Source organism: Lepidochelys kempii, chromosome 9 (genome assembly GCF_965140265.1).
Source record: "Lepidochelys kempii isolate rLepKem1 chromosome 9, rLepKem1.hap2, whole genome shotgun sequence".
NCBI lineage: Eukaryota > Metazoa > Chordata > Testudines > Cheloniidae > Lepidochelys > Lepidochelys kempii.
In genome coordinates this window covers 8,435,701-8,450,845 of record NC_133264.1, presented here as the reverse complement: position 1 = coordinate 8,450,845, position 15,145 = coordinate 8,435,701, and the positions used below count along the sequence as shown (strand labels likewise).

Below are 15,145 nucleotides of genomic sequence, written 5' to 3'. Positions count from 1 at the left end.
TAGTCCCGCTGCCCCCGCCCCGGGGTGAGGCTCCCACCCCTGCGGCCAGGCGGTCCCCCCCTTCCCCCGGGGGTTGTACGGGGGGGGGGGGCACCTAACGCCCGTCCCTACTGGCGCTGCCCACAGGTGGAGCAGACAGGGGCAGAACCCAGGCGCCCGGGACTCCCCACTCAGGGGGCGGAAGCGGAAACGGACGAGCCCCGTTTCCGCCCGTCAGGCGAGCCGCGAGGAAGCCCGTACGCATGCGCAGCCCCTGCCCGGGGGCGGGAGGGGGGAGCAAGCGCTTCCGCCCCGCACTGACATGGCGGCTCCGCGTGGGCTCGAGCGGGCGCAGGGCGGCCGGAAGTGAGGTTCGGAGCCCCTGCCGCGCGCTCGCCGCCCCGCGCTCGCCATGGCCGGGATCCTCTTCGAGGACATCTTCGACGTGAAGGACATCGACCCCGAGGGCAAGAAATTCGACCGGGGTGAGTCAGGCCGGGGTCTCCCTCCCCCGGGGCTCCTCCCGCCAGGGCGCGAGAGGGAACCGCCCCATAACCCCCTCCACCCCCCGGATCTGGGGCTGGATCGGGACCCAGGCCCCGGGGGGGAACAGCCCCATAACCCCCTCCACCCCCCGGATCTGGGGCTGGATCGGGACCCAGGCCCCGGGGGGGAACAGCCCCATAACCCCCTCCACCCCCCGGATCTGGGGCTGGATCGGGACCCAGGCCCCGGGGGGGAACAGCCCCATAACCCCCTCCACCCCCCGGATCTGGGGCTGGATCGGGACCCAGGCCCCGGGGGGGAACAGCCCCATAACCCCCCACCCCACTGGATCTGGGGCTGGATCGGGACCCAGGCCCCGGGGGGGAACAGCCCCATAACCCCCTCCACCCCCCGGATCTGGGGCTGGATCGGGACCCAGGCCCCGGGGGGAAACAGCCCCATAACCCTCTCCACCCTCCGGATCTGGGGCTGGATTGGGACCTAGGCCCCGGGGGGGAACAGCCCCATAACCCCCTCCACCCCCCGGATCTGGGGCTGGATCGGGACCCAGGCCCCGGGGGGAAACAGCCCCATAACCCCCCACCCCGCTGGATCGGGACCCAGGCCCCGAGGGGGAACAGCCCCATAACCCCCTCCACCCCCCGGATCTGGGGCTGGATCGGGACCCAGGCCCCGGGGGGGAACAGCCCCATAACCCCCCACCCCACTGGATCTGGGGCTGGATTGGGACCCAGGCCCCGGGGGGGAACAGCCCCATAACCCCCTCCACCCCCCGGATCTGGGGCTGGATCGGGACCCAGGCCCCGGGGGGGAACAGCCCCATAACCCCCCACCCCACTGGATCTGGGGCTGGATTGGGACCCAGGCCTTAAGGAGAGCAGGCCTCTTAACACCCCCCCCCCCTTCGTTTTGAGGGCTGGATTGGGACTGAGGCCCCAGGGGGACAGGTTCCATAACACCCCCCAACCCCAGATCTGAGGCTAAATTGGAATTGAGGCCATAGAGGGGACAGGTCCAATAACACCTCCTTCCCCCTGGGATCTGGGGCTGGATCTGGACCGAGGGCCTAGAGACGAAAGGCCCCGTATTTCATGTGTTGCTGTTTCCGCTCCTTCTCTTCCAGTTTCCCGCCTGCACTGTGAAAGTGAGTCTTTCAAAATGGACCTAATCCTGGATGTGAATATACAGATCTACCCCGTGGACCTGGGTACGTATGTAGGATGCCCGCAGGCTGGCAACTGATCATCCCTGTAACAGGCAGCACCTGTTGAGCAAGAGCCAGCTGCTGGCAGAGGTGCCCATAACACTGAGGGCTTGTCTACCCAGGATACGAATGCAAGTTAAGGAAAGGTGTGCATCTGAAGTGTATGATTTAAAGTGCAGTAAGCCCTCACATGCATGCTGCCATTCTTAAGGAAAGAGGCCTTGGATGCGTTCAGTGCATTTAATTACTTAGGTCCAGTGGCCACGAACAGCTGTGATGTGAGGAGAGATGCTCTTCACCTGCCTGACAGCTCCATGAACCCTGGGGTCCGTGCTACTCCAAGCGCATCACCTGGCATCTGGATGCGCTGCTGAGTGTCCCTGATCACCTTCTCTGGAGCTGGGAGCCCTGAATATTGTGTTCCCTGTTGACTGGGCAGATCGGGCTAGGAGCCAGTTTGCACGTAGCTCGCTCGTCTCTGCCATCGAGCACCTTTGAATTAACATACAGCTAGTACTCCTGGTGTGCTCTGGTTTCTGTGTTGCTCCCTTTTTCCCTGCCCTTGTGTGCATGAGAATATGCGGCCTGTGACAGATGTGGCTGTGAGCAGCTGGCCTCCTTGGAGGCTTGCCTTTTACCTCCTGCTCTCTATTGTGTGGTTCAGGTGACAAATTCCGCCTGGTTATTGCCAGCACTTTGTATGAAGATGGGACCCTGGATGATGGGGAGTATAATCCCACTGACGACAGGCCGTCCAGGTAATGGGGCAGTCCTCAGTATGAATTCCCCTTGGGTCGGGTATGGTCAACTCTTGTGGGGATCCAAGCTGGCTGAGGGCAGTGAACCAAGGGGTACTGACAGTGGGGAAAGCGTGGAGTTGGGGAGCTACCATGGGTCAGCGTCGCTGCCTGATGACTTTGGCCTTTAAACACCTGGGAGAAGGGGCTAACGAGTTCCCAGCCTTTGTCTGGTGGAGTCCCCTTGTGGTCTGTTGGCAGCGGGGTACTGCTCTGTCTCCTGGTGCATTTGATTGGTGCCCGCTCTTTTGTCCTGCCCCCATTCACTTTTCCTCTCTCTCGGTTTTCCTTCTCATCTTTAACTTTTATCCAATCTCTGTTTCTTTTTTGGTTTCTAAATTCTCTTGTGTCTGTGACTATTTATACATCATCACTGTCATATCTGAGCAGCCCCTACCTGTTCTTGGCGGCCCTGGGTCTGTAGCTCCCGCTTCCTACTCACCAGGGGGTACTTGCTGCTTTGGCCGGCGGTGTCCATTGGTGACTCAGTAGGGCTGGATTGCACATCTCTTGAGCGTCCCTGTGTGCTGTGGGGGCAGAGGCCAAACTGTGCTTATGTGGCTGGCTACGTTCGGGGCCATTGCAGGAGTGCAGAGGGCCCCAGGTGGTTTTCCAGGAACCATCTGGTGCTTTACCCTGGTGGATGTTTGCTTTGGGCAGGAGGGTCAGGTCTGTGGGTGTGCGCCTCTCTCAACCCCGGTGTCTTGTTGCACGCAGGGCCGACCAGTTTGAATATGTGATGTACGGGAAGGTGTACAGGATTGAGGGCGATGAAACATCCACAGAGGCAGCCACACGCCTGTAAGTGCCCTGCTTGCCCCTACCCCCATGCCACTCCCCTGTTGTCCACGAGAGGTGGTACGGTTCTGTGCCCCTCCAAAGGGCACCCATCCACTGAGGCAGCCACACGCCTGTAAGTGCCCTGCTTGCCCCTACCCCCCATGCCACTCCCCTGTTGTCCACGAGAGGTGGTGCGGTTCTGTGCCCCTCCAAAGCGCGGTGCCTGGAGCTTGGGGTAGTCAAGGGAGAGGGCAACATGGTCCTGCCCAGAGTCCCTAGTGGATCCCTAAGGGGAACACCGGGGCACTGAGCGCTGTCCACTGCACTCCTCTCACGTAGCAGGCTCCTAATTCCCAGAGGTGATGGCTGGAGGCCATAGCCAGGGGCTCCCTTTAGCCACGAGTAGGGCCGCTGACACTGGGGAGGTGAGCAACTGTGGCTGCCTCTTGGCTACTCAGGCTTCTGGAACCTGGGTGTGATGCCCCCGCCCTGATCCATGGGATCCTGTTCTCACCTCTGCCCCTCTCCTGCCCTAGTTCTGCCTACGTGTCCTACGGTGGTCTGCTCATGAGACTCCAGGGAGACGCCAACAACCTGCACGGCTTTGAAGTGGATTCCAGGGTTTACCTCCTGATGAAGAAACTGGCCTTCTAACCGCAGGGGGCCGAGCAGCTGGGGACTGCGGCTGCAGCTGGGACCCTGCCTCACACGCAGGCTTTGCAAATCGACAGGGCCTTGCTGGCCGAGACTGGGACCCTTGTGTTCAACGGCCGCTGGATTTCAGCTCTTTTGGCCCATCAGGACCCTCTGGAGTGACGCAAAAAGGGAGCCACTAGGCTGTTGTACTCCCTGCTGGTCCAGATCCCTGCGCCACCTGCAATTCTGCCAATGATGCCCCTCTGCTGGGGCCTGCAGCCCACTCCTGTTCCAGGCCAGCGGTCTGCCCCTCGTGAGCAGGGGGATAGGCAGGTCCCTGGCTGGAGGCGATGGTGAGTGGCTGCCGTGTGTGCCGCAGGCTCCTTTCCAGACCCCTCCTTTCCCATACTGGCTGTGGGGCTGCTTCCCTGTCGGCTCCACTCTGCTGGCTGCATGGCAAAAGTCTGCACCGTTTCCAGCAGTCCTTGTGTTTCGTGGCCTCTGTGTTGGCTGGGAGCAGGAGAGGGAATCGTTATGAGCCAGCCCCACCTGGTTCTTTACTAAAGTGGGTTCTTCGGATGTGTCTCTGCTTAGGTCACTCTAGCACGTGTGAGATGTGGGGGCGGGGAGATGAGAGGTGCCAAGGAGATGCGACATTGTGAGACTGGCCAGGACTAGGACCACAGGGATCGAATCAAACGCTTCAGCCCCAGCAGATTGCTACGCTCTGGTGCGAGAGCTCCAGTCCCGACGTCCTGCTTAAACCATCGGCAGTGACACAGCTAAAACCACTGGTGTTTAAGATGGGGAGTTCACCTCTTTCTGCACTCTGGCTTCTAGGTGCGCAGACCTGACTGTGTCGGTCCCTTGTTTCAGGCACGGCTGCACTAGTTACACTGGAAAGTTTCCTTTGCGACTCTAAGAGCTAGATGCTTCATTTTGTCTCCGAGTTGACTCTGCTATTGTCCCCCCTTCCCCATGCCAGTCATTTCTGGCTATATCCAGACTGTGACCCTGGGTTACGACTGTAAAAAGTTTTGGGATCCGCTACTTGTCCAGCCTCAATAAAAAGGGGAGAGGGCTCCCCCTGCCGGAGAGCTTGTGAGCCAAGTCTTCCAACACATGGGGTGGCCCTTAGTGACCGGACACAGGTAGAGTTTTTCCAAAGTAGCTATGGCAGTAAAAGTCCACTCCACCTGCGAAAAGGGGCTTTTGCCAATAGAGTTTTTTGTTTGGGGGGCTGGGACAAGCTCTGCCGGCCCAGGGGCTCGTGCCCTTTCTGGTGGAGGGAAGGCCTGAAAGCCAGATGCAGAGCCAGCCAGTGAAACCAGACGCAGCTCTATTGAGCATGCTCAATCTCGCTGATTTCATTCGTGGGCTGGATCCTGGCCCTTAGATTCCTTTCTGCTGCCTGGAGTTTCCTTAGTGAAAAATCCACTCTGATCAGAGGTGCGAATGGCCCCGAAACTCCCAGGAGAGCCGAGAACGGGAGTGGGGTGGCAGGCAGTGGGGATTGGGTTTTAGAGGGGGCGTGGAGGAAGAATGCAGCAGGCTGAAGGAAGTGTCTGCGTGACGTACTGCGTGTAGCGTAGACATGGTCTCTATAATGCTGTCTCCTTCCATGTAATTCAGCCTAGAAATTGCTGCAGGGTAGGGGTGAGAGGGGAGATGCCTGCGAGATGCTTTAGCCTGGGAAGAGGCTAGGCTAGGAGAAAGTGTGAGAGCCGGAGCTTGCTCTGTTTCTAGAAAAGGCACCTGTCTGCCTGCCGTTCCTGCAGTGGCCGCAGGAGGGCGCTGGATACCTCATTCTTAGGGGAGGGTGGGGCTGGTTCTCAGCCCCCACACACATCCTCCAGAGCAGGATAGGGAGCTGGGTGGAGGAGAGAGTCTGGCGCCCCCCTGTGCATGGGCCCCCAGCGAGCAGGCCTGGGTCCCAGCGCTAGCCCCAGATCCCACAGTTGCCAGTGAGCTTTGCACCCCCGCTAAGCGAGATCACAGGGCTCTTTAGAAAAATAAGCTCTTTAATCATAAGACGTTTTCCCAGTAAAAGACACCCGCCCCCTTCCTGATCCTTAACTCTAGCGAGCAGCCCGAATCCGTCTCCTTTCCGCTTCCACCGTCGTGATAAGCAGCAAGTGCAGCAGCACCCTCCCTGCGGGGAGGCTGGGCTGCGGTGACGCATGGAGAGCTGGGGGCACGAGCCTTGGGGCTGCAGGGTCGTGCACCCGCAAGTGCCTTAGCCCACAGCAGCGTTCTGCCGGCTGATCCCCTGGCACAGCGAGTCCCCCGCCCCGCCGTGCTGGGCTGGATTACACAGTGGTTGGCTGGAGACAGGGCTGGTGGATGGGGAGTGAGTTCTCTCACATGTGCCCTGGGGCGGGGACGAGTCCGCACGTGTTGCATGTGTGTTGGTTGGATTCAGAGGCCCCATGCCAATGAGTCCTGCCTCACTGTGTGCCCACAGGAGCTCCTCCCTGGAGGGCAGCGTCCTCTCCCTTTCCTGGGATGTGCAGAGCTGACACTGCATCCTCTGGCCCCAACCAGTCTCATGGGGGCCAGGCCCCTTTTTGCTCAGCTCTAAAGTCTTCGCTGTGAGTCGATATTGACCAATGCAGAAATGGGGGGGGCCTCTCTAGGACTGAAGGAGCCCCTTTTCTGTCCTTGGGTGTGACCTCCTCTGCTCCAGCAGGGTCCTCTCCGCCCTGCTCTTCCCCCAATCGCTGGAGAGTGGGAGGGGGCAGGATATGCTTCCTTCCCACCTTGTCTCCACCTGTGGTCTGGTGGGTGCCTCCATCATGAGGCAGGGCTTTCACTGTCCCCTTGAGGCAGCTGGGGACATGGGGTGCTTGGGGGCTCTGGCACCCTTTGGCTTCCTTCCCGGCAGAAATCCTTTGCCAGGTCATGGAACAGGAAGCGCAGCTTGCCTTGCACAAGCTGCCGGTAGACCAGGAAGATTACGCTGGGGTGGCTCTGTAGGGTTGTCCGGGAGGTGCGGTCCGGCTGCCAGGCACTGACCTGTCCCAAGACAGAAAATGGGCACTCAAACACACAGCTTCCCCCGCCCTGAGCAATCCCCTTCAGCGTCACCGTCTGGGGCCAAATCTGCAGCTGGGACTCCAGGCTTAGAGAGGAGCAAGGTGAGCTCTTCACCCTGCTGTAATGGGGGTGGGCTGGGCAGGGCTGATGGGGGCAGAGGGGCAAGGCTGGGGCTGGGCAGAAGGGGTCTCACCTGCCAGCTGAAGGTCTGCAGGAGCAGGAGGAAGGAGTTGGCTTTCTTGTAGAGCTGCCCCAGGAGGGCAGCCGCACACTCCTGCCTCACATGGCCCTGCACAGCGGTCACCGCGTCCACCAGCAGCGCCAGGTCACCGAGGATTTCCTGCCTTTTTGTCTCATTCTGACAGGGACAGAGAAGGGGGAGGGGGGGCGTGAGTGCCTGGCCCCAGTGCTGCAGGGGTTGGGGCCCCCTAGCCGCAGGCAGGGACTCAGGGGTGAGAGCCCCAGTCCTTCCCACATCTCCTAACCCAGCAGCCTGACGGAAAAGTGGACGCTGGCATCACCCCACCAGCAGGGGGCGAGGGAGCCTGCAAGGGGGATCCCTAGAGAGCAAGACTGCCCCCTGTTGAGCCCATGGGCGGCAGCAGCCAGCAGAGGAACAAATATCTCCCTCCCCTCAGGGACTCCTCCCTGTGTCTGCTGCCCCCTCTGTGATGGGCTGAGTGATCATCTTCCCCCTCGTGGCCAGGAAAGAGCTGGAACTCCTGGGCCCACCCCACCCCACGCCTGTCCCCCAGGGCCTCTGGCCTTACTCACTGTCTTTGTTTTCCATTCCCGGAGGCTGAAGTCCACCATGGGCAGAGGAAGGGGCTGGGAGAGTGAGGGGAGCTCCTGGCACTGGCTCTATGGGGAGAGGAGGTGGAAAGCACCGAGTGAGATGCCAACAGGCCTAGGAGAGCCCAGCCCGTGAGGCCAGCTCTAGGGGCAAGAGACGGAATGAGCACAGGCTCAGAAGGAGTGGAGGCGTCGCTGGGGCTGTGCCGCACAGCTGGCCAGGCAGGATATTTCTCTGCCTTCCTGCCTCTGAAGTTTGTGTGATCCCAGCCTCTCCCACCAGGGGGCGCTGTAGGGGGCCAGGCAGGAGGAAGGCTGGCTGTGGGGGGAGCTCCCAGCTGTGCCAGTCCCAGCCTCTCCCAGCAGGGGGTGCTGTAGGGGCTCAGGCGGAAGCGCTGGCTGTGGGGGAGCTCCCAGCGATGCCAGCCCCAGCCTCTCCCAGCAGGGGGTGCTGTAGGGGGCCAGGCAGGAGCACTGGCTGTGGGGGAGCTCCCAGCCTCTCCCAGCAGGGGGTGCTGTAGGGGCTCAGGCGGAAGCGCTGGCTGTGGGGGAGCTCCCAGCCTCTCCCAGCAGGGGGTGCTGTAGGGGGCCAGGCAGGAACACTGGCTGTGGGGAGCTCCCAGCCTCTCCCAGCAGGCGGTGCTGTAGGGGCTCAGGCGGAAGCGCTGGCTGTGGGGGAGCTCCCAGCCTCTCCCAGCAGGGGGTGCTGTAGGGGGCCAGGCAGGAACACTGGCTGTGGGGGAGCTCCCAGCCTCTCCCAGCAGGGGGTGCTGTAGGGGCTCAGGCGGAAGCGCTGGCCGTGGGGGAGCTCCCAGCCTCTCCCAGCAGGGGGTGCTGTAGGGGGCCAGGCAGGAGCACTGGCTGTGGGGAGCTCCCAGCGATGCCAGCCCCAGCCTCTCCCAGCAGGGGGCTCTGTAGGGAGAAGGGCAGGAGGGCTGGCTGAGGGGGAGCTCCCAGCAGGGGGCGCTGTAGGGGCCCGAGCAGGAGCGCTGGCTGTGGGGAGCTCCCGGTTAGCCGGGCTGGAGCGTGTCTCCTTACCACTCTCTTCTCCATGTCCTTGGCTTCGCTGATGTACTTCTGGATCAGCCGGTTGTCGCAGACCAGCCGGGCCGGGCTCGCCCTGGACAGCTTGATGTGGAGGAGGAATGCTGTGAGGAACAGCAGCCCTGAGGGCAACCAAAGGGAAAGACAGCATGGGCCAGACTTCCCCGAGGGCAGAGCCCAGCCAGGAGACCTGCGCGCCCGCTCCATGGGGAAAAGCCCAAGAATCTCCCCTAGTTTGCCTCCCCACACCCCACCCAAGGAGAGCTGTGCCCCCATCTCACACCCACAGGTCAGTTCTTGGGCCGTTCTCCAGGGCTAGCACAGGCCTATTGTCCCGTCTCTAGGCCCCTGGGGCTTTTACCTGGCTACATGCTGGCCCTGTCTGTGTTGCCCTCTCCTGGTTTCAGCACCTGCGGTTATTTAGTTGGTGCGCAGCCAGGCGTGGCTCACCCGCCCCTCCCTGCAGCCTGTGGGTGCCCCATTGATGGAGACTCATGCTGGGCCACACGTGCTTCTCCAGCTGTTTCTCCTGCCTTCTCCTTCCGGGTAGTCACGCACCCCACCCACTACCTGCCAGGCAGGACAGTGATTTACTTGTCCGCCCTGAGGCCGGCGCTTTAAGTCAAACCAAGCTGAGCTCCAAAACCGAGCCAGTCACCCCTGGCCCAGTGCTGGTCACCTGCCTAGCTTTCTGTCCCACTGGGAATGGGACCACCCCCTCCTCCATCCCCCTCCCCTCCTACCCAGCACTGGAGCACGGTCGAACGTGTGAGAAAAGTCAAAGGCAGCCCATGCACTCGTCCTTTAACACGTGTGAAACTGCTCACGTTCCAGCTCAGGCCTAAACTTTCACTCCGCTAGCCTAGCTCACGTTAAAGTCCACACTGTCTTGTCGACACAGCTTTGATCCCTGTCTAGCCAAGAGCAGGGCAAAGGAGGGGCTGGGCCTGATCGCCCCTGTGTGGGCCCCCGCGTCGCCATTCACCGCTGTGCACGAATTCTCTGCTTGCCAGCAGGGGGTGTCTGATACACCCACCTGCACAGGTGTAAATGACCCACGGTGCCAGGCATGGAGAATTGGGTACGGTGGGTGCTTTGTTTAAAAAAAGAGCTGTTTCTTTCCAAAGCAACTCGGGTCTGGGGAGGGATGAGGGGATCTGCCAGGCAAATGGGTGGCAGAAATGTGAGAAGGAGAAACGGATCAAGAGGGAAACAGTTTTAAGGTTAGGGAATCTTCCCAGAGATGCCCTCTGGCCCCAGTAAGGGAGCCGGCAGGCTGCTGGGATGGATTAACATGTGTGTTGCCCCACAGGTGGCTAGGGCATCTTCAGACAGAAAGCCCCTTTGTGGTGGTGACTGGTGTTATGAACTGGTCTAGGGTGGTGCTGACAGCCCTCTACCAAATCAGGCCTTGCTGTGCTTGGTGCTGTACAAACACACTGAGACAGTCCCTGCCCTGATTAGCTCACAGTCCAAACAGACAAAGGGTTGGAAGCAGAACAGAGAGGAGAGGTGACTGGCCCAAGCCCCTGCAGCATGTCCATGGCAGGACCAGAACCCGGGTCTCCTAGCTCAGGGCCCTACCCACCGGGCCATATGGCTGTTACTAGCTAAGGGGCTTTGGAAGGCCGTGCCAGGCTGAACGTCAGCGGGTTTCCAAACAGAAGCCCTTCCCTGAACTGCTAACTCCTGGAGAGTAACCGTCCCAGGTAAGCAGCTCATTTCCCTCCCACTCGCAACCGCATCAGCTTGGGCCAGGCAATGTCCCCATGCTAGCCCCGTGTCGTTTCACTTTCGGCTTCTCAGGGAGCAGCTGCAACCACAGGTGCGGGAATGTGGCAGGGGAAGGCTGAGGCCATCTCCAACGCTTTCCAATGGACTGAGACGACAGCAGAACAAATGTGACTATTACAGCCGGAAAACAATGGTAAAAGGACATTACAGTTGCAAAGTCAAGCCCCGCAACCTTCCCTTGGCCCACTTGTGCGGATGCGCTGCGGCCGTCACAGCTGCTTGCCAACAGCAGAGGAATGGTGAGAGGCAAGACTTCTGGGATCGATTCCAGATTGCGGAGGGGAGTGTGATCTAGTGGTTACAACCCCTTCTTTAACAGTCCACCCAGCATATACCTGCTGCAGCCTGTCTCTGCCACCGTTTACCTAGATCCCCCCACACACAGCCGATCTCTGTCCCCCAGCTCCTTGCCCACCCCCACTCTAACAAGTTCTCTGCCCCCTTCTGCAGCCAGTCTCCAGGCACCCCCAATCCTCTCTCCTGTGCGTCTGTCCAGTTTCCTCGCCAGTTCCCCCGCTGCCTGGGCCCCAGCAGGCGGCGTGCCGAGAGCACAGGAGAGTCTCAGACCGCTGATGTCCAGAGCAACAATTGCAGGGAAAGGCCAGCTGAGGGTGGGACATGCTCATTTGCCCTCTGCGGATGGGGTCTGGCTGCAGCCTGGGCACTGCGAGGGTTGGAGCATGCTCAGTGCAGATGAAAACTTTGGGGAATTTAGCTGCCAAACTAGAACAAATCTCTTTTGCAAACTGAGATTTTTTCAGCGGCTTATAACGTGGCCGAATTTGGGTTGGTTTTCACAGGGTTGGCAAAAGGCAAATCACTCCCACCAGGGCAACCCTTCTGCCAAATCTCAAAGCCTTACTCCAAAGCTGGGGAGTGCGAGAGCTTCCCAGCCAAACACTTGCATGTGTTTTCTTAACATGGGCAAAACGACATATTTTCCTCTCCTCTAACAGAATCGTTTTAGCTGAAACTTTCCCAAAAGATTCAGCCGGAGGCAGATCCCAGGCATGGAAAATTTCAACATGAATGGTTAAAGTGTGGCAAACAAGGTCTCCCAAAGGGAGACCATGAGCTCTAGGCCACCCTCCCTCTAGAATTAGGGTTCTACACCCTGAAACATTAGACCCACCTACTTGACAGTGCCCCTTGGCAGGAGAACCGCAAGTATCCACTGCAAAAGTGAAATGGGGCCATGTTTCCTGCTGGGCTCCATCCCCAGGAAGCGGGGCAGCGATAGGGGAGGATAAATGGTTTCCTTAGCTGGCCGTGTGCGTCGCACTCTCATCCCGCTGATAAGGCGCGTTTGCACCGCGAGCGATTCTGGACGCAGGTTCCTCTTCGGTGGCCTCAGCACAGACGCGGACGGGCTCTACGTCGTGGGCGGCGTCACACGCGGCTCAGAGCATTTCGGGGAATGCCAGTGTCCTCTGTACAGTGCGTCCCAGAAACCCCCACCCTGCCCCACGCAGCCCCCGGGCCCTGCACTCTCCAGAGGCAGCGACCCTTCCTGCAGTGACTGCTGGGGGGCCGATTCCCCGCACTCAGAGCCCTGGGTCTCTAACAGAGACGCGCTAGTTCCAGGGGAGTCCTGAGCTTGGGACGGGGATTCTCTGGCCTGTGGGTGAGCTCGCTCCGCTCGGCCGGTGAGTCTGTGAGCTCAGGAGCCTGGCGTCTCCCCTTGAGTCCCCTGGGAGAGGCTCCTTGCTACTCAGCTGCTTTGAGCATCCCAGGCCTTTGCTGTAGCGGCCCTGCCCTGCCCATCAGTCCCCATCAACCCCACCCAGCCCAGCCCTGACCCTCCGTTTCCATCACTCCCGCCCGGCCCGGCCCTGTCCCTCCATCTCCATCACTCCCGCCCGGCCCTGCCCTGCCCCTCCGTCCCCATCACCCCCACCCGGCCCTGCCCCTCCATCTCCATCACTCCCGCCCGGCCCGGCCCGGCCCCTCCATCCCCATCACCCCCACCCGGCCCTGCCCCTCCATCTCCATCACTCCCGCCCGGCCCGGCCCGGCCCCTCCATCCCCATCACTCCCACCCAGCCCTGCCCCTCTGTCTCCATCACTCCCGCTCGGCCCGGCCCTGCCCTGCCCCTCCGTCCCAATCAGTCCCACCCGGCCCGGCCCGGCCCTGCCCCTCCGTCTCCATCACTCCCACCCGGCCCTGCCCCTCTGTCTCCATCACTCCTGCCTGGCCTGGCCCTGCCCCTCCGTCTCCATCACTCCCACCCGGCCCTGCCTTGCCCCTCCATCTCCATCATTCCCACCTGGCCCTGCCCTGCCCCTCCGTCCCCATCACCCCCACCCGGCCCTGCCCCTCCATCTCCATCACTCCCGCCCGGCCCGGCCCGGCCCCTCCATCCCCATCACTCCCACCCAGCCCTGCCCCTCTGTCTCCATCACTCCCGCTCGGCCCGGCCCTGCCCTGCCCCTCCGTCCCAATCAGTCCCACCAGGCCCGGCCCGGCCCTGCCCCTCCATCTCCATCACTCCCACCTGGCCCTGCCCTGCCCCTCCATCCCCGTCATCCCCTGGTCACTGCCCCTTCACTGCCACCAGACTCACTTGGCCCCTGCCTCTCCCTCCCCATCAGCCCAGCCCTGCCCTCCCATCCCTGGCAGCCCCCCCGCCCCCATCCCCAGTCCCCTACAGTGTGAAAGCCTCCGATGCACGGACAGGTTGATCTGGGCCGTGTGATGGGAACAAGGTTGTGAGCCAAGCAGGGGCTGGCCTGCTCCCTCTTCCTCGGCTGGCGCTCGGTGCTGAGGCTGTTTGGGGCAGGGGCCGGCAGGTTGGGGATTCCCTTTCCTGAAGGACTGAGAGTGGGCAAAGCAGTGAGAGACGCCCCATCAGCCCGGGGGGACGGGGTGCTCTGAGTGACCCGGGGCTGGAGGGCAGTCTGTGGCACCCGGGGGCACTTGGGCTGTCTCAGGCCGGCACAGTCACTGACGTTACAGGCCTGGGAAGTGCCCAGCCAATAGCTCTGAGCCCCACATTCCCAAGGGGGAGAGGCCTCATCCCCGCAGTCATGGGCACAGCCCTGGACACTGGGCTGCAGGGACCAGTCCTGCCCTGGACCAAGCAGGGCCCGCTCTGGAGCTCTGTCTATCCCTGTCCAGGTGTGAGACTCCACCCCCCTCCCCATGCCCAGACTTGGGGGGTGCCCTGTCCCTGTCCACCCCCAGCCCAGCACTCACTGTTCAACTCCATGCTAAGCTGGCCGTCTCTGCACTGCATCTTTCTCCCCGGGGCCAGCGGCTGGGCTCCTGCTCCCGTCCGGCTTCCATTTAGGGCAGCTTTAGCCCAGGCTCTTGGCAGGGCAGGAGGACTGGGCCGTGGGGCAGGGGACAGAAGAGCCCCCGAGTGACGCTGCCCAGCTCCCGCTGCCGAGTGACCACAGCAAGGCTTCCTGTTGTGTTGTTTGACCTCCGAGGGAAGGCACTGGGGCACAGAGCGCAAGCCCTTGGGAAGGCTTCCTGCTTCCCCCGGCTTCCTCCTTGGCTTGCAGCACTGGAGCTGTGCACAGGGGCTGGGATCTCGGAGGCAACCACCTCACTGTGCTCACCCACTGGCGTGCGATACAGCTCGTGCCATGAACCAGCCCCACCAGCTCCCTCTCTGCACGAGCCGGGTGAGCCCCACTTCCCGCTGGGTCCGCGTCTCCTGCCCACCTGGTTTCACAGCACGGACTGTGGGAACTTGAGTGCCCCAAAGAGTGAACGGCATGCAAGCTGGGGGCCTGGCGCTGGCTCCCCAAAGCTGGAGGCCTGCAAGGGTGTCTGCTTTGGGCTGCACAGCTGGCTGGTTCCCCCAGAAAGCCCCAACCATCCAGCCAGGAGGTCAGGGCTCACGCGCTGCTCTTGGCACCACCTGGAATGGAGACGGTGCAATTAGTGAGCAGAGAAGGGAAATTCCAGTTCCATGGTGGACCTGCTCCCAGCACCCCCTTCACTCCCCCTGGCACCGGAGTCCTGGCCTGTGGGCTCAGGGATGCAAACCCCACCCCCACCCCGCAAGGTCCCCTAAGTGACACACAGAGATGCTGGTGATAATCCTGCCCCAGACCTCCAGCATCCACCATCCAGAGGAACACACACATCTGCCCTGGGAGCTGTAAGGGGCCCGCTACCCTCATGTCTGTGTCAGGCAATTCAGCCGTGTCGGGTTCACACTAATGCAAAGAATGGGCAGCTCCATTTCCGGCATCCTCAGAGCTACCCTCAGCCTCGTCCCTGGGCTTTATCAGCTGCTCAGCTCCTGCTGCCCCACAGAAGTGCCTCCAGGCACTGTCCTCTGCCCTGGGCCCCTGGGTCATCTCTGGGGTCACCCTTGGACTCAGTCATCTGCCCCAGTGGGGGTGCAGGGCAGAGCTGAGAAGATTCCTGGGAAGGAATCGGATTCTAGGTGCTAGAGCTCTGTGAACCAGGGAACCAGCCAGGGAACCGAGCTGATACCATGTGACCGGCATGTCCCATCCAAACTAGCCAGTCCCTCTGGACTCCCCACCGCGAGTGGCCGCTGGAAAACCCGGTCCAGACCAGGCGCAAACAGCCGAGCAGTCCGTACAGTGGGGCAGT

The 15,145-nt window shown here is 61.6% G+C and overlaps 2 protein-coding genes across 2 annotated transcripts; one reads left to right on the top strand and one right to left on the bottom strand.

Annotated features, from left to right (window-relative positions):
* The first annotated feature begins 129 nt into the window (after positions 1 to 129).
* Positions 130 to 5,000, top strand: POLR2H (RNA polymerase II, I and III subunit H). Its single transcript, XM_073359230.1, has 5 exons — positions 130 to 464; positions 1,610 to 1,693; positions 2,355 to 2,448; positions 3,205 to 3,288; positions 3,804 to 5,000. The coding sequence occupies exons 1-5, from the start codon at positions 392 to 394 to the stop codon at positions 3,919 to 3,921; spliced, it is 453 nt and encodes a 150-aa protein (XP_073215331.1). The 5' UTR covers positions 130 to 391; the 3' UTR covers positions 3,922 to 5,000.
* A 1,665-nt stretch (positions 5,001 to 6,665) lies between these two features.
* On the bottom strand, positions 6,666 to 13,778 carry THPO (thrombopoietin). Its single transcript, XM_073358747.1, has 5 exons — positions 13,766 to 13,778; positions 8,770 to 8,897; positions 7,714 to 7,800; positions 7,133 to 7,297; positions 6,666 to 6,918 (listed from the first exon to the last, which is right to left on the bottom strand). The coding sequence occupies exons 1-5, from the start codon at positions 13,776 to 13,778 to the stop codon at positions 6,697 to 6,699; spliced, it is 615 nt and encodes a 204-aa protein (XP_073214848.1). The 3' UTR covers positions 6,666 to 6,696.
* Positions 13,779 to 15,145: the final 1,367 nt, after the last annotated feature.